Source organism: Ovis canadensis, chromosome 7, assembly GCF_042477335.2.
Source record: "Ovis canadensis isolate MfBH-ARS-UI-01 breed Bighorn chromosome 7, ARS-UI_OviCan_v2, whole genome shotgun sequence".
Classification (NCBI taxonomy): domain Eukaryota; kingdom Metazoa; phylum Chordata; class Mammalia; order Artiodactyla; family Bovidae; genus Ovis; species Ovis canadensis.
The window spans coordinates 87069054-87090803 of NC_091251.1; the positions used below are offsets into that span (position 1 = coordinate 87069054).

General features: G+C 40.4%; 1 protein-coding gene and 1 long non-coding RNA gene across 9 annotated transcripts in view; both read left to right on the forward strand.

Annotated features, from left to right (window-relative positions):
• The first annotated feature begins 1219 nt into the window (after positions 1 to 1219).
• PPP1R36 (protein phosphatase 1 regulatory subunit 36) overlaps positions 1220 to 21750 on the forward strand; it is a 36306-nt gene continuing 15775 nt past the window's right edge. For 4 of the 8 annotated variants that reach the window (XM_069596798.1, XM_069596795.1, XM_069596791.1 and 1 more), the window contains exons 1-7: positions 1220 to 1334; positions 2139 to 2203; positions 10399 to 10485; positions 11329 to 11426; positions 11526 to 11592; positions 13491 to 13589; positions 18349 to 18483. In XM_069596798.1, the coding sequence (XP_069452899.1) occupies positions 1269 to 1334; positions 2139 to 2203; positions 10399 to 10485; positions 11329 to 11426; positions 11526 to 11592; positions 13491 to 13589; positions 18349 to 18483 (617 nt within the window). In that variant the 5' untranslated portion in view covers positions 1220 to 1268. Of the gene's footprint in view, positions 1543 to 2138; positions 2204 to 10398; positions 10486 to 11328; positions 11427 to 11525; positions 11593 to 13490; positions 13590 to 18348; positions 18484 to 21750 lie in introns of all 8 variants that reach the window. The other 4 variants (XM_069596797.1, XM_069596792.1, XM_069596793.1 and 1 more) reach the window with 4 other exon arrangements.
• On the forward strand, positions 8265 to 10364 carry LOC138443814 (uncharacterized). Its single transcript, XR_011258312.1, has 2 exons — positions 8265 to 8325; positions 10232 to 10364. It is a non-coding gene; the product is annotated as an uncharacterized lncRNA (long non-coding RNA).

The window sequence follows — 21750 nt, forward strand, 5'->3', positions numbered from 1 at the left end:
AGGGGAAGCAGTGGAATGTCTATTGCTCTTGTTTGTAAAGTTTACAACTTCCTCAGTGTTTAAAACTCCACCTTCCAATGTAGGGGGTGTCAAATTCAATCCCTGGTTGGGGCACTAAGATCCCGCATGTGTGCAGGGTGCAGCCGGAAAAAAAAAACAACCGACTAATAAATGGGTGTTACCCATCATCCCACCAATGTGGGACTCATAAGTTTATATGAAAATAAAATCAGGTATTTACTGACCATCTATTTAATGCTAATTAAGTTGTGGGGCTAAAACAAAAGCAGAATATGAGGCATTCCCAGTCATATAGTGTCATTTAGCATTGCTTACCATCAGTGTTAGAAGGGGGAAAATACCAAACAATCTGCATATCAACTTAGTTGCAAGAAGAAATTACAAGACACATGGTTTGAAAAGTAAATGCAGGAATGAAGTTGAACGTGGACTTCCCCAGGTTGCTCAGTGGTTAAGAATCCACTTGCTAAAGCAGGAGAGAGGGGGTTCCATCCCCTGGAGAAGGAAATGGCTCCCTACTCCAGTATTCTTGCCTGGGAAATCCCATGGACAGAGGAGCATAATGGGTTACAGCCCATGGGGGGGTTGCAAAAGAGTTGTACACAAATGAGAGACACCGTTGAATACCCACTGACACAAACCAAGGTTCTTTGCTTTCTGCAACATTAATTCTCAGTACTTTAATTCAGGGTGATTCTTTACATACATTCAGTTCAGTCGCTCAGTCGTGTCCGACTCTGCGACCCCATGAATCGCAGCACTCCTTAAAAATCCTCAAACACCGATCATTTGGGTATCTTCAAACGACTTCCACATCAAAAACCTTGATTTCCACGGTTGCGCCACTCACGCCACGCCACGCCACCCCCGACCCCGTCCCAGTCAATTTAGTCCCAGCCTGGATTTTGTTTCTCCAACCTGGATTTAAACTTCATTTCGTGCTATCAAACTTGGGAACAAAGGGAGCCTCCCTGTGGAATTGAATCTAGTTTTTCTAATTAAAAACAAAGCCAGTGACGTGGTTGGCTTCTCGGTGGGAAGGCACGAAGAACTGACCCCTAAGCAAAAAACCCTCTGGCAGCTTCGTAGTGAGACGCCAGCGCGCCAAGGCAGCCCAGGGTGTCAGCAGAGGCGGGAGCTAAGTCCATCAGCCGCAGCGGCGTAGGAAGCAGGGTCCCGCCCCCGACCCCGGCCCCGCCCCCAGTCACGGTTTCCAGGCGACGCTCTGAAGCGGCCAGCGAGAGACCATGAGTCCTGTTGCGGAGTTTTACTCGAGGCGGCGGCGGTTGGACTCGCAGTCTGCGCTGTCGGATGTAAGTGCCCCTTTGGCTGACCCCACTCCGCGGCCCCCGCCCACCTCCGGCCCCTGACGGGGCTCGGTGGCTGGGCCGCGGCGCCCTCCATTGCCTCAGCCGCGGCCTTGCCCTCCGCGCTCCCCGGGCGGGGCTCCGCCGTAGCCTGGGGCGAGGCGCACTCGACGAAACCTGAGCAAAGTGGTCTACAATAAACCAGATGATGGAGGTATGTTCAGCAAACGGTCAGAATTGAGTTCCGGCTCCCCACGCTGATATCCAGATGTAGGAAATTTCTACCTCACCACCTCTGATGGGTTGTCTGCAAAATAAGAAACCCTCGGAGGAAGCAGTCCTGCTCGGTCCGACTGGGATCCCCGGAGAGAAAAGGCTCCGAGCTGGTAGCTACGCAGCCTTGGAGAGTGCGAACCTGTAGTACGCTCGCTTACTTTTGAAGGCCTGGATCAGGGTTACAACAGGTGTAGCCCCTCTGAAAGATGGGGGCTGCCTTGGGCACCAGTTTATTGTGGTCTAAGTCCCAACTGGTAAATTGCTATGGTGAGCCTTGAGGTGATGCAGGCTTTTAGCCTTCCGCTCTTCCTTCCCTTCCTTCCTTTCTCCCCTACCTTCCTCCCTTACTGTCTACTTGAAACTACACCCCGAAATAATAACTTAAAATCCTGGCATCAAGTTAAAAAAAAGAAAGTTTAAGGCTCTATAGCGTTAAAGAGCAACTAGTGAGAATTATTGTTAAAAGTTCATTATGACGTGTTGATTTTAAATTGAACCTTTAATTATTTTTGCTGCAATCATTTCATTTTACAGCAATTGGGATTGCGATTAGGGATGTGGTACTGGAAAGATGAAACCAAAACACTTGAATTCAGAAGGTAAATTTTAACACAATTTTATTATAGCTTTTATGGAAATTACATGTGTTTGTATAAAAAAAATTCAAGCAATACAGAAGAGTACAAAAAATAAAATGAATGTCTCCTGAAATCTCACCATCTAGAGATAACTATTTTGGCAGCCTTCCAGATATCACTTTCTGATGACATTTATCAGCTGTTTCCTATGTACCAGAAACTGTGCTAATCAGTTTATCAACTCTTTGAAACAGCTGCATGTTAATCCACTTTTACATATGAAGAAACTGATGTCAAAGGGGTAAGAAGTATGAGGAATGCTAACAGCCTTGGTCATATCACACAGCTCAGATGTTTTAAATCTAGGTCTACTTGGTTAACACTGTATTATTAACTACTTTATAAAATTGCTTTTTTGAGTTATAGAAATAGAGTTTTACATTAATGAGATCATGTTATACCTGCTGCAATAGACAGCAAATTTTACAAGGTAAAATTATTAGAATAGAAGAAAGAAAGTGAAAGTCACATCTGACTCTTTGTGACCCAGGCCAGAATACTGGAGTGGGTAGCCTTTCCCTTCTCCAATTATCTTCCCAACCCAAGGATGGAACCCAGGTTTCCCACATTGCAGGTGGATTCTTTACCAGCTGAGCCACAGGGGAAGCCCAAGAATACTGAAGTGGGTAGCCTATGCCTTCTCCAGCAGATCTTCCCTACCCAGGAATCGAACCAGGTTCTGCTGCATTGCATGGGGATTCTTTACCAACTGAGCTGCTAGGGAAGATTAGAACTAGTTTTAATTCTCCACTGGGAAAATATTGACTCCGTTAAAAGTGTTTTGCTAAACTAACAAGACTAGCCACCACCTGCTATGCACCTGTTTTGTCCCAGGCATTAGCATATTTTTCTGATTCTTAAGACAGCCTTGAAAAGTGAGTGTTAATATCTTCTCTCCACTTCATAGATGAAGAAACATGGCTCAGGGAGATTAAGCATTTAAGCCAAAGTCACACAGCCAGAACAGCAGAACTGACATTTCAAACCAAGATTTATCTGATGCCAAAGTCCTTTCTACTTTAAACAGTATCTCCCTCCAATAGACTGTAAGCCCTCAGTGGAAGAAACTGTCTTAATCATCTTCACATCCCTGAAACCATCTCCAGAATTTCATAGAGTAGGCATTCACTAAATGCACTGAACAAGTACATACTGTACTGAGGACATGGGGGCTGTGGGAGGGAATTTGGAGTGTCATGTACCCAGATAATCTGCTTTGCACAGTAACAGCTTGATCTCAGGAGTGTTCAAGTTCTAGCACATCAATTTAAGACCTTGGAAATTTCTTCCATGGTTTTGGTCTCCCTCCACCTAGGGTAGATAGGCCACCTTTTACACCCACTAGCCAACAGGAGTTCATAGACATCCAGGTACTCTCAGATTCAGGTCAAACGAAGATGAGCCCTTTTCCTCTCCCCCACCTGCAGTTCCTGGCATCTTTCCTGGATGAATGACACTGGGACTCTTACTTTCAGAGAAGTAGTGGCCTATTCCCAGGCAGAGTTTGTCTGACCTTTGCAGATTATACCCTGAGGAGGATAACTGTATCCGAATATAGCAGTATACCCATTACCTCTATGCATGAAATGACGCAGTAATGGGCAGGGAAAGGATGGTCATTATTTCTTAAGAAAAAGACCATGGAGAGTAGTTTGGAGGGAGACCTGGGTTCAAATCCTGGTTCTGCTACTAATTTGGTGGTCATAATTTGTCAAGTTACTTAGCCTTGTTAATTATAAGTTACCTTATTCAGAAAATTAATGCCTTCTGAGGAGTAAATGAGGGCATTGCGTAGTTCATCAGCTTGCATGCCCATTTCTTTCTTATTTATTCCCTCGGAATACCTTGGAGATTTTCCTAGCTATCCAGTGATTAGGACTTCGCCTTCCCATGCAGGAGCATGGGTTCAATCCCTGGTCAGGGAGCTAAGATACCACATGCCTCAGGGCCAAAAATCCAAACATAAAACAGAAGCAATATTGTAACAAATTCAATAAAGACTTTAAAAATGGTCCACATCAAAGAATCTTTTACAAAAAGGAATACCTTTATTCACAGGTGGGTTGGCCCACAAGACATGCATCTCTCTGATAGAGTGCCTGTAGTTCTTTCGTTTCATGTTTCAGGTGCCTTCTTCTTCCAGCTGAGAGAGAATCAGCCCCTGTCTGAGTCTTTGCTAAGGTCATGGACTCCCCTGAGGACGCACAGGAAACTACACCTCCAGAAGCCTTGGACTTATTTTTTAGCATAGCCTAAGAAAAGACTCTAGTAACCCCTGAAGAGCTCTAACTGGTGTGGAAGCCAAGAGTGGTCCAACCCTCTGCATCTTAGTGATGAGTTCTAGGAGAAAATATGACTGTTTTTTCTCATTTGTTTCAGGGCAAAGGAAAATGACATGATTGTTCTAGAAATATCAGGAAAGCACATCAACACAACGTGGTCTAAATAGGTTGCCAGATTGAAGGGGGAAATGTGAAGATTGGAAGAAAGTATAGATCTAGGTCAGACTGTGGTTTGGGGGCCAATCAGAGGTGCAATTTAAGGGACAATTTTCAATTATTACTAGTGCTGCTGCTTAGTGATTCCAAAAGCACTGTGAGCATAGGCTGCTTTCAGAGCTATGTCAGGACACTCACAAGGAGGAATCCATCTCACCATCTGAACCAGAGGATGACTTTAGTCAAGTTAAAAACCACTCAGGCAAGTGTGGGAAGGTGTTACGTGTCCAGAGGTCATAAAAACAAAGATGAAGGTTTAGCAGTAAACGTCAGACTGTTGGCTAAGGGCATGCACTGCCACAAGTTTCAAATGCTGAGACATGGTCAGCCTCTCTGAGCCTTAGTTCTCCGTCAGTAAAATGACATCCATGTACTGAATGATCTTTTTGATGTCCTCTAACCCCAAATTCTATGATCTTATGACTTTATAATTCTAAGTTCACTTGACTTAGTTCACAAACCTGATCTGTAAGATCCCAAATGGGTCCTTTTCCTTACCATAAGGCTCTCTCATCTCCAGTTTAACTCAGGCAAACTAATAGGGGAAGAAATGTTGAATTGTAGGGATGGATCTGAAACAAGGTTAGGAGGGAAACAGTTTCATTTGTCATTAACTGAGATTGGGTGTTTCTGTATTCTCTCATCTTCAAGAGAAGAGAATCTGGGAAGGGCTGGTGACTTGAAATTTCTTTAGCCTGGGGGGACAGTTAACAGCCAATGGCTTATAAGTGCCCCAAACACTTTGATGGTCCAAGGGAAAACTGAAAACAGTTTTGTGTTCTTGTTTAAGGTGGTTATATTAATATCAATGCTGCACATTAGATATCCAGCAAGCAGAATGGACTTCACAGAGCTGTTAGAAAATGTCTGAATGTTTAGGGGAATTGACCATCTTGTTAAAGACTATCTAAATGGTCTGTCAATAGAATGTATTGACCACATACTGTTTCTTCCTCTATACCTCTATCAACATTTTTTAAGGTATGCAGGTAATATATCAATACATCCTTTTTATTCTTGGAGGAGGAAATGGTAGTCTACTCTAGTATTCTTGCCTGGGAAATCCCATGGACAGAGGAGCCTATAAGGCTACACTCCAAAGGGTCACAAGGAGTTAGACATGGCAGGATGCACATGACGCAAATTCTTGTTATTAAAAAAAAAAAAAAACACCTCAAATAATCCAAAAGCATACAGCTGGGGAAGATAGCTCCCTTCATCACCATACCCCCTCTCCGTCCTATCCAATCCCCATCTCTCTCTGGAGATAGCCACTATCACCATTTGGTATCCTTTCACTTCTTTTTTTCTCACCATTCCTTCAGTATTTCAGCACACCCTCCCCCTAAATACCCAATCCATGGAGACCAGTGATAAGAAGAGGACAAGAAAGAATGAAAAGTTCAGGAATCATCTGCTAACCAACTTGGTGCCAATGTTCTGAAAAAAAAGAAAAAAGAAAAAAGTCATTCCCTTGAGGTGACATATTTAAAAGTATATACATGCTTTTAGATTCTAACCTAGTTTTCAATCTGAATATTGCCAGGATGTTGGCAAAAACTCCTGGAAGAAGAAAGTACCAAACTGATTAACTTTATTATTCCCATGGCAGGTATTTCTCTAAAATTATGACTTTGTGGGCAACCAATGCCAGAAAAAATGTAAAGGAAGTTGTTTCAAAACTTATGTTGACAAGGATATGGTAAGAGTGTATGTGCATGCTTAGAGAATGATTAAATTCTGGGGGAAAGTGCTGCTATCTACTATATCTACACTTAAACTTAACAAAGAGACCTGTAACTGTGGGCAGAGATTAAACTTCTAGATCATGTTATCAATGTGGCATTATTTCAGGCAGAAAAATAAACATCATAATCCACAATGGCGGCCAAACTAATGTATTTGGTAGACACCACAATTCTCTTAGAAAATACACTCTTTATAAGGCAGGAACTGCATCCTACTGGTCTTTAAAAGGCTTTTTTTCTGTTTTCCTATTAAGCATTTGCTAATAATCCTGAGAGTCTGTGCATTGCCTGTAATCAGAGAATGGTTTTACTTATTTATTTATTTTTTTATTGAAGGATAATTGCTTTACAGAATTTTGTTTTCTGTGAAACCTCAACATGAATCAGCCATAGGTATACATATATCCCCTCCCTTTTGAACCTCCCTCCCATCTCCCACCCCACCCCACCCCACCCCTCTTGGTTGATACAGAGCCCCTGTTTGAGTTTCCTGAGCCATACAGCAAATTCCCATTGGCTATCTATTTTACATATGGTAATGTAAGTTTCCATGTTACTCTTTCCATACATCTCACCGTCTCCTCCCCTCTCCCCATGTCCATAAGTCTATTTTCTCTATGTCTTGTTTCTTCACTACTGCCCTATAAATCAATTCTTCAGTACCATTTTTCTAGATTCTGTGTATGTATGTTAGAATACAATATTTGTCTTTCTGTTTCTGACTCATTTCACTCTGTATAATAGGTTCTAGGTTCATCCACCTCATCAGAACTGACTCAAATGTGTTCTTTTCTATGGCTGAGTAATATTCCATTGTGTATATATACCACAACTTCTTTATCCATTCATCTGTTGATGGACATCTAGGTTGCTTCCATGTTCTAACAATTGTAAATAGTGCTGCAACGAACAATGGGATACATGTATCTTTTTTTAAAATAAATTTATTATTTTTTTAATTTTAAAATCTTTAATTCTTACATGCATTCCTAAACATGAACCCCCCTCCCAACTCCCTCCCCATAACATCTCTCTGGGTCATCCCCATGCAGCAGCCCCAGCATGCTGTATCCTGCGTCAGACATAGACTGGCGATTCGATTCTTACATGAGCGTATACTACATGTATCTTTTTCAATTTTGGTTTCCTCAGGGTATATGCCTAGGAGTGGTATTGCTGGGTCATATGGTGGTTTTATTCCTAGTTTTTTAAGGAATCTCCATACTGTCTTCTGTAGTAGCTGCATCAATTTACATTCCCACCAACAGTGCAAGAGCATTCCTTTTTCTCCGCACCCTATTCAGCATTTATTGTTTGTAGACTTTTTGATGATGGCCATTCTGACCAGTGTGAGGTGATATCTCATTGTGGTTTTGATTTGCATTTCTCTGATTTTCAGCAATGTTGAGCATCTTTTCATGTCTTTGTTAGCCATCTGTATGTCTTCTTTGGAGAAATGTCTGTTCAGGTCTTTTCCCCACTTTTTGATTAGGTTGTTTGTTTTTCTGGCATTGAGTTGTATGAGCTGCTTGTATATTTTGGAAATTAATCCTTTGCTGAGCGCTGAAGAATTGATGCTTTTGAACTGTGGTGTTAGAGAAGACTCTTGAGAGTCCCTTGGACTGCAAGGAGATCCAAGCAGTGCATTCTAGAGGAGATCAGCCCTGGGTGTTCTTTGGAAGGAATGATGCTGAAGCTGAAACTCCAGTACTTTGGCCACCTCGTGCAAAGAGTCGACTCATTGGAAAAGACTCTGATGCTGGGAGGGATAGAGGGCAGGAGGAGAAGGGGATGACCAAGGATGAGTTGACTGGATGGCATCACCGACTCGATGGAGGTGAGTTTGAGTGAACTCCGGGAGATGGTGATGGACAGGGAGGCCTGGCATGCTGCAATTCATGGGGTCACAAGGAGTCGGACACAACTGAGTGACTGAACTGAACTGAATCCTTTGTCAGTTGTTTCATTTGCTATTATTTTCTCCCATTCTGAGGGTTGTCTTTTCACCTTGCTTATAGTTCCCTTTGCTGTGCAAAAGCTTATAAGTTTAATCAGGCCCCACTTATTTACTTTTGCTTTTATTTCCATTATTCTAGGAGATGGGTCATAGAGGATCTTGCTTTGATTTATGTCATTGAGTGTTCTGCCTATGTTTTCCTCTAAGAGTATTATAGTTTCTGGTCTTACATTTAGGTCTTTAATCCATTTTGAGTTTATCTTTGTGTATGATGTTAGGAAGTGTTCTAATTTCATTCTTTTACATGTAGCTGTCCAGTTTTGCCAGCACCATTTATCGAAGAGGCTGTCTTTACCCCATTGTATATTCTTGCCTCCTTTGTCAAAAATAAGGTACCCATAGGTACATAGGTTTATTTCTGGGCTTTCTATCTTGTTCCTTTGGTCTATATTTCTGTTTGTGTGCCAGTACCATACTGTCTGGATGACTGTAGCTTTGTGGTATAACCTGAAGTCAGGGAAGTTGATTCTTCCAGCTCCATTCTTCTTTCTCAAGACTGCTTTGGCTATTGGGGGTCTTTTGTGTTTCCATATGAATTGTGAAATTTTTTTTGTTCTAGTTCTGTGAAAAATGCCATTGTAATTTGATAAGGATCACATTGAATCTGTAGATTGCATTTGGTAGTATAGTCATTTTCACAATATTGAGTCTTCCTAGCCAGGAACATGGAATATCTCACCATCTGTTTATGTCATCTTTGATTTCTTTCATCTGTGTCTTATAATTTTCTGTGTACAATTCTTTTGTCTCCTTAGGTAAGTTTATTCCTAGATATTTAATTCTATTACAATGGTGAATGGGGTTGATTACTTAATTTCTCTTTCTGATTTTTCATTGTTAGTATATAGAAATGCAAATGATTTCTGTGTATTGATTTTGTATCCTGCAACTTTGCTAAAATCACTGATTAGCTCAAGTAATTTTCTGATACTATCTTTAGGGTTTTCTATGTACAGTATCATGTCATCTGCAAACAGTGAGAGCTTTACTTCTTATTTTCCGATCTGGATTCCTTTTATTTCTTTTTCTTCTCTGATTGCTGTAGCTAGGACTTCCAGAACTATGTTGAATAATAGTAGTGAAAGTGGACACTCTTGTCAGACAACACTTATTTTTGATATTACAGCAATGCCTGACACAGAGTATGGCCTCAGTATATATTTATTGTTGCTTAATTGTGGCCATTGTTTGTTAGGCCCATTACTGCTCAATAATGCTTGTTCACAAACTAAAGAGCCTAAGAAACCCTGAGTTAAGTAAAGGGTCCTGAAACCTTCTTAGAGATAATCAAGCTTTTAGAAGAGTCCACAGTGATGACAACTGAGTCCTGCTTGGGAGGCAGGACTGCCTGGTGGGTAAGCACATGGCTCTGTAGCTAGAGAACTGGCCCTGGTTCTGGCTCTGACACTTGCTAAGTGATCTTGATCAGTTTACTTAATCTCTTTCTAAACTTCAGTCTTTCTCATAATGGAAAAATTGTGACAGTAGCAATATTTTCCTTATAGAGTTGCTATGAGGATTGAATAAGACCATACTTCAAAGCACTTTGCATGTAACAAGTACTCAGTAAATCAAAAAAAATCCTTCCAAATCGATCACAAGCCTTCTATTTCTTGTGAAGTTACAGCTGGATTTTCAGATGAAATGATTTGTTTATGGTGGTATTCTGGGGGCTGGTGATACGTAAATGCTGAATACAAAGTCCGATCTTTTCATCTTTTCCTAGGTGGTTGTTCTGCATGTGAATACATGGATTAAGAGTGGATGTGCCTCGATTCTCTCCAGGACACTCACAATACGTATCAGTCCTAAGGTTCCATGAGCTGTGGCAATGCTCTGATTAGTTTCTCCCAAGAAAAGATTAAGTTCCTAATTTTCTCATTTCTATTACAGTTTTACACCTGCAGTAGAATCCAAGGAAAGAGGAAAGAAAGGCAAAGCAGTTCACTTTGTTGAAATTGATGGTCCAGCTTCAGACAGGTAGCTTAACTACCACCATGGCAGTGTTGCTAATAGCGCCTCTTAGCAGAATGGCTTAAGCCTCTACAAACTCTTAAGAAAATATCACTCTCATCATCTTAAGTTGAAATGCAAATATGCATCAAGGAAAGAACATGCACTATTTCACAATTATGATAGGAGCTAGTCATCCCAATAGAGTATCCTTGTGATAATTTGGCTACAAATGAATTTTCAGCTTCTTATACTTGTAAAAAGAATTGAAAATGGTAGATATGCCAAAAACAGATGAGCTAAATGTTCTATTTTGGGTGAAATTGGTATTTTCATTTTATGTCAGGCAGTATGCATTCCTCCTATCCCTAGCACAGTATATACAATGTTTAATAAAATATATTCCAAAATGATCCTATATTAAATGAAACCCACGCATAACACTCAGGGTCTTCTTACTTTATAGTAAATACTTTCTGTGCCTCAGGATAGATTAAATACAACTAAAACCTTTCAAAGTACTACTAAAGGGCTTCCCTGGGGATTCAGTGGTAAAGACCCCACCTGCTGTGCAGATCCCATATGCTGTGGAGCAACTAGGCCCGTGTGCCACATCTGTTGAGCCTGCGTCCTAGAGCCTGGGAGCCATATCTGCTGAGCCCATGAGCTGCAACTGCTGAAGCCCGCATGCCCTAGCCTATGGTCCCCAACGAAAGAAGCCATGGCAATGAGAAGCCTGCTCACCACAACTAGAGAGTAGCCCCTGCTCTGTGCAACCAGAAAACCCCTTGCAGCAACAAGGACCCAGCATAGCCAAAAATTAAAAAAAAATTTTAAAGCACTACTAGAGACTGTCATATCCCCTAACAGGTTGACAGATAAAAGGTTTGCTCTAAGAGACGATAAGTCACCCAGAGGCTTAGAGAAACGGAGTCAGCAGGGCAACGTTACACTGCATGATGCTAAATGTGAGTAACTGTGTCATCATCCTTACATATGTTCCCTTGTGTCAGCCTCTAAGGCAGCAGTTTGTCCCTCTTTCAACTGTCCATCTTCTCTCCCTTCAGTTGTGGCTTTGCTTTTGCTACAAGATACCGAGATGCCGCGTATCTGTTCCTTTACAACGTTTATGAGGTATGTAATGCTTGTGAGACGTTTTAGATCCTTTATCTTTTATTTTGAAGTCATTCCATCTGATAAATGATGAAAAATCTGAGTTTAGCAGAAAGAGCTGGCTCTGTGCTAGCCATCCTCTCAGGATTCTGTTTCAAAGACTGAGACCAAAGGGAGAAAAAGTCAGGTCACAGGGGCCCAAAATAAAGTCAAGGAGTATGAAGAGCATATTGTCAGAGTTCCAGTGAGTATGCACTGTGTGTATGTTAGTTAAAGGGCATGCTCACTTATGGAAGATCAGTGTTCTCCACTAGTTATGTCTGGCAGCCCCAAGTACTCGGTGTGTGACTCTGGCACAGCTTCTTGTCCTTCCTAAGCATCAGTTTCCTCAGATACAAGTTTGGAAGTCCTGCTGTTGCAGGTGGCTGTTCGTGGAAGGTGCTCCAGGTGACAGCTGCACTTGCGACCGCAGGTGGAAAATGGGTATCCTGAACTGTGGGAGCACCCTCAGATTCCCTCAGCATTCAGTGAAGACCATTTATGGGAAACATCTGAGAGTCTCTGCCTGATGCTTTATTCTATAGCAGGAGCACACTCAGCCAGACTACAGGGCAAGCTCGGGGCACTAGGGAGTCAGCGTCCCAGAAGCAGCCTCCAGTCAGTGACGTGCTGGAGGGAGAGTTGGCAGATAAATAGCCCACCTTCCACCTGTCAGGATAACTCTTGAGTTTTCTACACTGTCTCCCAGAGTCCCCCATGGGACCGAACTACACAGTGATAATGAACTTGTTAGTACCCCTTTTCTATCTCACTTCTCTGCTCTCTTACTGGTGTTTACTCTGATCACTTCCAAGTAAACTACTTACTCTCACATCTGTCTCATGGCACGTTTCTGAAAGAACCCAGCCTAGGACAGGTAATTATTAATATCATGGGAAAAAAAGTCTGCACTGCTCATCTTCATCTTGCTCTCAAGGTATGCTTAAGGAAAGCATACCACAGTAAACATTTCCATCTGGGGCTAGAAAGGAAGCAGCAAAAATTTTGTAAGAATATTTGGAAAGAAAACAAAGGCTTTTAGTTTTAAAACAAATGACGTAGGACTGTAAATCAATGCAATCTTTTTAGAGAGCAAAACTTATGAAACTTTACAGATTTCTGTGTCCTAGCATTTTCACTTCTAGGAAGTTACTCAAAAATGTGGCTATGAGAATGATTACTGCAGCAATGTCTATATTTTTTAAAAAACCTAAATATCTATCAGTACAGGATTAGTTAAATTATGAGCTACAGAATACTTTATCCAGCTGTTTAAGAAAATGAGAAAAATCTATACATGGTATCATGGAAAGAGGTCCACCCTACACAGATAAGGGACAGAGCAAGTTGCAAAGACTTGTGTATACAGCATTGCCCCATTTGTTACCAAAAAAATTAAGGCATATATTCATGCATATGTGTGTGTTGGTAGGGGAGGACCTTATATGTGATTGTCTGTGCTGTAGAAAGGTTAGGATGGATTCATGCCAAACTCTTAACAGTGGGTACCATTAAGGAGTAGGATGGTGACAAAAGAGCGAGGGGAGAGTCTTTTTACCTCGTACATTTGTGTACATCTTTTAAACAACAAAGTTACCTGTAGTTTAAAAACTTTTTTAAAATGAAAACTAACTGATAAGCAAAATTGTAATTCAATTGTGACCTCCTAAAAAGTTTTGTTTACAAAAGTCAGATTTCTTATATTTTCAACAGTTACAGTATGTAGAATTTTAAATATAAACTAGTTGTGTGATGGGTATGCTGACATGTGTTTCTACTTAGTCTTGTGTTGTGTGCCCATGTATTTTTTTATGACTAGCTTCATGATTGAAATATGTTGTCATTATTTTAATGACATTATTTTCATTTTAATCTCATAGGAATAAGAATCTTGACAATTTCCTTATGGCATTGTTGTACTACTTATATTATTACTTGGAAAAAATCTCACAAGAAAAGAAACCCAAAAGCTATATGGTGTAAGTAGAATTTTATAGTGCATTTTTTAAAAATTGATTTATGTATTTCTGGCCAAGCCTCGGGGCTTCCAGGATGTTAGTTCCCCACCAGGGATTGAACCCAGGGCCCTGGCAGTGAAAGCACCAGTCCTAACCACTGGACCACGAGGAAATTCCCCATAGTGCACTTTAAAGCTTTATCACTGCCAGTATTAGAACTAACTTCTGTGTAGGCTAAAGAGACGATGGAAATTGAGAAATCTTGGATTATTAAGATAAAATGTTTATTTAATGTTTCTCTTATAAGATAAAAAAATAAAATGTTTATTATTATTAAACATTTTACAGGGAGGAGTTCTCCAGTTTTAACGCTCACTGAATAATTCAGACAGGTATTCTGTTAATGAAATATTCCAAATAATATAGACCAGCAATGCCCAATAGAAGAGTATGCTCAACTTTTGAGAGCTATGTATGTAATTTAAACTTTTCTGATAGCTATATTTTTAAATTGCAAAAAGATACAGGTGAAATTAATTTTAGCAAGGTATTTTATTTAATCCAATGACTCAAAAATATAATCATTCCAACTTGTAGTCAATGTTAGGAAGTTATTAATAAAATACTTTTATTTAGCAAGTTTTTGAAATAAGGTCTGTTTTATAATATTCAGAGGAATTGAGGAATAGCTGAGCACTAGCTGCTCAAAGTGCTCAGCAGCTACATGTGGCTCTCAGCCATATTGAACAATGTGGATATAGATATTATTTCTGTTTTTCATGCTTATACAAAGTTCTTGCTAAAGGGTTTGTAAGCATCTAATTAAAAAAAACTAAGAATTAAAAAAAATTAATAGGTATGACCCAAATGATATTCCACATCACAGAAGAAAACAAGATTTTGTAGGCTACATATGAAGAATTTAATCACTTTAGGTGGAGGTGGCTCAGAGCTATACAGGGCAAGAATCTGAGAACTCAGCGTCCCAAGCGGAACAATGCCTCTCAGGCATGGTGACCTTTGCAAGCCATGAAACTTTCCCAGTGCCCTCCCCAGTACGCATGGAACCAACCCAATGATTTAGCTCTTAGGAATGCTGGATAAGAGTCACCAGTTTGTTGCTGTGGAATGTTTTCAAAATGCAAAATCCTTGCACATAAACAAGCAGCCTGAGAAACATTTTGTGGACAGATGAATGTATTGGGATAGCAGTTTTCTAAGGAACCAAATAAATAATTCAAACATTGCTACTCCAGTAAAGCCATTATAATATGCAACATCCGCCAGAGCAGCCAGAGATCATGAAGTGTTTCTATGGTAGCAGAGGGGCTCAAGCCAGCTGTGGGCTCAGAAACTTTGAGAAGTCTTACTGTTTCCAAAGACAAAATTTATTAGACTTTGGTAGCATATTAGCTTTTATTTTGTATGGTGTTTTCAAATTCTGCAGGTTATTGCTACTCAAGCCAGAGACATTGTTTCAGTTCTTAATCTGTAAGAATAGATAACAGAGAAGAAAGGTTTCTTAGTTATTTTTTGAAATGTACTAAAATTATAGAACCCACTAATATTTGGTTGGGGGTTCCCTGTGGCTCAGCTAATAAAGAATCTGCGTGCAGTGCAGGAGACCTGGGTTCAATCCCTGGGTTGGGAAGTTACCCTGGAGAAGGGAGTGGCTGCCCACTCCAGGATTGTTGCCTGAAGAATTCCATAGACAAAAGAGTCTGAGGGCACTACAGTCCATGGGGTTGCAAAGAATCAGACACAACTGAGCGACTAACACTCACTTTTTTTTCAGTGATATTTGTATATTTTCATAGAAGGAATCAGTTACAGAATGACTGAAAAGTTCAAGCCTTAAAAGTAATGGTTCTGTGGTGTGATTCTAAAAAAGCATAACTTCACTTTGAAGTCTCCATTAGTTGATTGGTTTATTTATTATAATTAAAGCAAATTAAATTGAGATTTCTGGGCATAACTTAAAAATTAATTCCAGTCAAAATAATGAGGTCTGACATAGAGATAATAGTGGCACTCACTTTCAGTTATTGTCCAGATTAGATAAGATAATGCATTTTATTCTAACCTAGTGGTTGGCACTTGGAAGGAAAGCCTATAACCTGTGAGAGGAGAGCAGGAAGAGATAGAGAAAGATATCAAAGATACACTTTGATGATCTTAGATGACTAAAAGACCTCATTCCCGCAGAAGAAGTCTTATCCCCATTTTACAGATGATGAAGCTAAGGCTCAGAGAGTTTAAATAGCTGGCTGGACGTTACCTGCCAAGTTAGTGGTGGAGCTGAGACTAGAATGCACATCTCTTTAACTCCACAGTCTATGTCTGTGTGGTATGCTCTCAGCCCTTACTAGTCAGATTGGCTTTCTGTTGCTAAGGTTATCCATTTGTAATTAGGACTTATAGCTTCCAAACAAAGGTTCAATTATGTATGCAGTTTTAAACATCATACATATTTTCAAGTTGTTACAAGCTTCATAATTATAATTTTTAATGGTGGCATAATGTTCCTTCGAGCCACTATATGTTAGTGACTTATAAATCTGCCTGTTAAGAAGCAATGTAATATAGTGATAACAGCACAGACTTTGGTGCCTGGCTTAAATCCCACAGGAACTCATATGTTAGATTCTTGTCAAGATCTTAAACAGTAACTGGCTGTGTTACTATAGCCTGTATTACTATTCCTATTATCCCTCTATTTTATATATTTTTGGAGTCTCCAGGTTTTCTGATAGACATAAATAATTGCATTGATATCTTCATGTATTACATTTCTCCCCTAACTTTGGATGATTTTTAAAAAAATTTACAGGAGAGATTGTTGGATCAAAACTTATGACCAATTGTGTGGCACTTGAAATTATTACCAAAATTTTTTCCAGAGGATTATACCTGGGTTTGTTTTAAATGCCAGGCTCTACCCAGACTTAATGGAACCAAAATCTGAAAGAGTTGGCATTGGGAATTTGGACTTCTAGCAATTACCCCAGGTGAAGTTTTTTACACTTATTAAGACTTAAGAACCATTTGCCCAAACATTTCAAACCATTTCTTCGTTGTTGTTTGGTTTGCTTTGTTTTCAGCAGCAGCAGGAGAGATTAGCTATTGGCAGATCTGGAAAAGTAGAGGTGAAGGCTGCAGGTGGTGCTTCTGAAGGAAAGCACCGGAGGCCGGAAAGAGTGATGGTCATTGGGGTGCTCGTGGGAGAGTATGTGTTGGGTTATATGATATTTGGGCATTTAAAGTTGGAACCCACTTTTATCTGTTGCAGAAGCTCATGTTATTCTGATGACTCACAGGCCTTCTCACCACGTGTGATAAAGTTTTGTGCTTGGAGACATCTATATTATCCTTAAACCCACTCCCTTCCCCCCACAGCTTATCCTCCTGTGGTTAGTCTAGTGGTTAACAACAGAAGGGGCAGTATGCCGTTCCTGTTGTTTAAAGTGCGTTTCATCTGGTTTAAATCTTTCTGAAAACAAAAGGGCAAGAACAAAAGAGTGCCACTTTCAATAGCAATCATTGGACTATATTGTTGGCAATGTTGTTTCCTGCTATATTGTACTGCGAAGCTTCTAAAATTAGGCTTCAGACGTGCCATAACCTAAAAACAGATTGTCTTTTAGAAAGTATATTTGCAATTCAGTTGGATGGGGCTGTGTTTTACAGGGAAGCAGGGAGGTGATTGTAATTGATGCCAAAGTTCCCAGAGTAGTTCCTCACAAGTGCCTTTTTAGCAAACAAAGAACTGACGGTGGGTAAACGTTGAGTAGTTCAAACATTGAGCCCCCAAACATAGTAGTAACGTCAGAAAACCCTCAAGAAGCTAAGGTGGGAAAAAGTCTCCATGGCTGTTATAGCAAAACAGCAGCAAAGTGGGCTGCTCACTGCCTCAGAAACTAGGATAGGGAATTTGTTGTTTGAGCTGTACTCAGTTAGGACTGTCTGTGTATAAAATTAAGGGTACATCAGTTCAGTTCAGTCACACTGTCGTTTCTGACCCTTTGCGACCCCATGGACTGCAGCACGCCAGGCCTCCCTGTCCGTCACCAACTCTCGGAGTTTACTCAAACTCCTATCCATTGAGTCCGTGATGCCATCCAACCATCTCATCCTCTGTCAGCCCCTTTTCCTCCTGCCCTCAATCTTTCCCAGCATCAGGATCTTTTCAAATGAGTCAGCTCTTCATATCAGGTGGCCTAAGTATTGGAGTTCAGTCCTTCCAATGAACACTCAGGAGTACATAGCACAATATATAAAGAATCTTTAAAAAATTAATACTCAGGACTTCCCTGGTGGTACACTGGATAGGAATCCGCCTGTCAATGCAGAGGACACAGGTTTGATCCCTCATCTGGGAAGATCGCTCAGGCTGCAGAGCAACTAAGCCCATGAGCCACAACTACTGAGCCCACGCTGTGGAGCCTGTGCCCTGCAACAAGAGAAGCCACTGCAATGAGAAGCCCTCACACTGCAACGGAAGAGTAACCCTCTGCAACTAGGGAAAGCCCGTGTTCAGCACCGAAAACTCAGTGCAACCAAAACCAAATAAATTAATAATATTCGGCATAAATTGAGATGCTGATTACAATGATAAATGTCAAAGGACTTGGAGGACCTTCCTCTGCTGCAGCTCAAAAAAAAAAAATGAGAAGTGAGATGTGTTACTCACTTCTGTTTCAAAATAGTTTATACTTCTAACTTTTCACTAGTTGATAAAGACATTTACCAAATTAATCCAAATTATTGTTTTTCTTTTCAGGGGCCTTGTAGAGAAAAAAGAAATGGAAGTGATTATCAGTAAGTTAGAAGCAGCACAGAAATACTTGGCACAGAAGTACTGTGTCCTCGTCCTGGGCTTGGGAATGCCCGATAAGCATCACATGAGCTGCGGGAAGTAAGCACTCATTTAGATCTTCACTTGTGTGTATATCCACATCCTTACAACCCTTAACTTTGACTTTTGGTACCCTTGAGAAAGACTTATTCTTTGTTGTACAGAATAAGTGGGCTCAACTGAGACTGTCCCAAACTCATGTGATGTAGTATTAAAGAGAGCCAAGTGAGTCTAGGAAGAATCTCAGCTGATATTTTTTTCTTTCTTTCAATTAAAGTTGATTTACAATGCTGTGTTAGTTTCAGGTGTGACAGATATTTTAACAGCCTGCTACCACTTGGGTTTAAATGTCTTTCAGATTGAATAGGATTGAAACATACATTACCATACGTAAAATAGATAGCTAGTAGGAAGTTGCAGTATACACAGGGAGCTCAACCTGGCGCTCTGATAGAGGGGCGGGATGAGCAGGGACAAGTGTTCAAGAGAGAGGGGACATATGTATACTTACTGCTGATTCACAATGTTGTATGGCAGAAACCCAACACAATATTTTCAAGCAATTATCTTCCAAATAAAAATTAAAGTAAGAACAGTTAAAAAAAAAATTCTCTCAAATTATATCAGCTGGATGAAATCTTGCTTTCCTGTTGCCAGACAAAGGCTTCTTGGCTGTGTTGGGTGAGAAGCCGAATGATGGGCCAGTGTTGAAGGGGTATTGGGTGTGTCCTCTGCCCTTGTGCTGCTTGCCTTTCAGAAACAGTTGTGGGTATGAGTAAGCTAGGAGTAGTAAAATGACCCCATTTGTGGAAGGATATTTTTTACCTTAGGACGACAGTTTATAATAACTAATATAATTAAAAATTTAAACTGTCGTATCACAGGAAAGTTTGGGATCACAGGAGAGAAAATTCCAATCCTTAACCCAAAATCTCCCTCTCTGATTTCACAGCGTTACCAACATTCACAACATCACAATGGTACTAATTTCACAACAGGCTCAAGACCCATCTCTGGTCATGGCCAGACTTTAAAATTTTTTTTAAACTTTATTGACAAAGAACCTGATACATAATTTCTCTCTCTGCACATTCCCCCACATTTTTCAAAATACCAATATTTGTATTGTATATACTTTTTTGTGTTCCGCATTTTTTTTCTGTGAACCTTATTCTAGTATTCTGCTTATATAATCTCACCTGCTACTTTGAATAGCAACTGTGGTTATTCTGTCATATAATGTACCAGTTTGCTTAACCTTTCCTCCTGTGTACACTTGTGTAGTTTCAGTTTTTATGCTTACTGTGTTTACATTGAATATCTTTATATAAGTAACTTTGTTCATTTGCGCTGTTTTGTTGTTGTGGTTATCAGTCACTGAGTCATGCCTGACTCTTTGCCACCTCATGGATTGTAGCAGTCCAGGTTTCTCTGTCCTCCACTATCTCCTAGAGTTTGCTCAAATTCATGTCCATTGAGTCAGTGATGCCATCTAACCATCTCATTCTCTCCTGCCCCCTTCTCCTTTTGCCTTCAATCTTTCCCAGCATCAAGATCTTTTCCAATGAGTCAGCTCTTCGCATCAGGTGGTCAAAAGTATTGTAGCTTCAGCTTCAGCTACAGTCCTTCCAAGGAATATTCAGGGTTGATTTTCTTTAGAATTGACTAGTTTGATCTCCTTGCTGTCCAAGGGACCCTCCAAAGTGTTCTCCAGCACCACAGTTGAAAAACATCTGTTCTTCAGCTTTTTTTATGGTCCAACTCTTACATCAGTACATGACTACTGGAAAAACCATAGCTTTGACTATGCGGACCTTTGTCAGCAAAGTGATTTCTCTGCTTTTTAATATGCTGTCTAGATTTATCAAGAATAAAGTAGCTAGGCCAAAGCAGAAACTCAGTTGTGGCTGTGTCTGGTGGTGAAAGTAAAGTCCAGTGCTGTAAAGAACAATATTCCATAGGAACTGGAATTGGAGTTGAAAGGGAAAATGTAACAAATCTAGACAGCTCCCTAGTGTCTTTTCCCCTTCTTAAAAGGACACTAATCCCATTATGGGGCCACATCCTCTTGACCTCATCTAAACTCAAGTTATCTCCCAAAGGCCCCATCTCCAATTATCATCACTTTGGAGGGGTTTTAAGGGCTTCAACATATGAATTAGGGTGGGGGAAAGACGCATTCTGTCTATGACAAGGTTAAAAAAACACATACTCTAAAAAACATTTTTAAGTACATTTTTATTACATTGTATTTTTTTTATACAAACTTTTAAAAGAACTCATGTTTATAAGTGATTGCCTCAGTACATTTCCTGGAGATGTTGGTCTTTCTGCCATTGCGGGCAATGTCACCTGCTTTGGAGAATAATCAGTTTTTTAGCTCACTACCCTCATTCACATAACAAATTTTATATAGGCCAAATTGCTGAACAATGGATATTGAGTAAAACAGATTATAACATGACTTTACCAGAAAAAGTTATTAATTGGACATGGATGTTAATTGTATCCTTGCATGAAGTTTATATTGCTCTTTTTGGTTGTTTTTATTTAGAGAAGATAAGGACAATGTTTTTGCCAGTTATGAGTTATGACCTGATTTTAACATACCATTCTTTAACTTCTTCCTGCTGTGAAGAAGCTTCTATTCTCCTGTGTATTTTCTGACTTTTCTTTCTAATGTATGCATACTTAATGTTGGACTAGACACCTTCTACTGTTTATCTCTGGAGATAAAGATTTCAGTAGAACCAGTAATTTAGCGGCTGTTAATTTAGAGCTTTCATGATTCTTGAGAAGTAGGAGGACATGTCTTGCTGTTCTAAATACTGCTGTGAAATCCTGATATTACAAAATCTTCAGCAAAATTTTGATGAACTTGTTGAGTAAAACTGCTCTGTGTTTTCCGGGATAAGTAAGAAGACCCCCAAATGGCACAAACCCATAGAACTGGATCTGATCTTTGGTTATGGCCAATTCTGGCTCCAACCCCACCTCTCCCTGGAAGGTATGCCCTCCTCCTCTGCTGTCAGTGCAGCTGTCCCCTGACCCGGTGACCAAAGAGACTGGCGGTGGGGATGGGAATGGGGACAAAGGGGCTTCTTTGAAGCTCAGGTGCTTAAGTCATCTTTAAGTCCTTCTCCCCAACCCTTACCTTCAGTCACTTGCACCAAGGCCTCTCTTTCCTCCCCCAGGCACATGCCTTTGAAATTTCTCTTCCCTTGTACAGAGCAGGCCTCGACCATCTTTTAAACCTAAGGCAGCAGGGGGCCTATTGGGAACACAAGTTTTTTTTCTCTCCCCAGCCCAGAACCCCATATGTCTGGC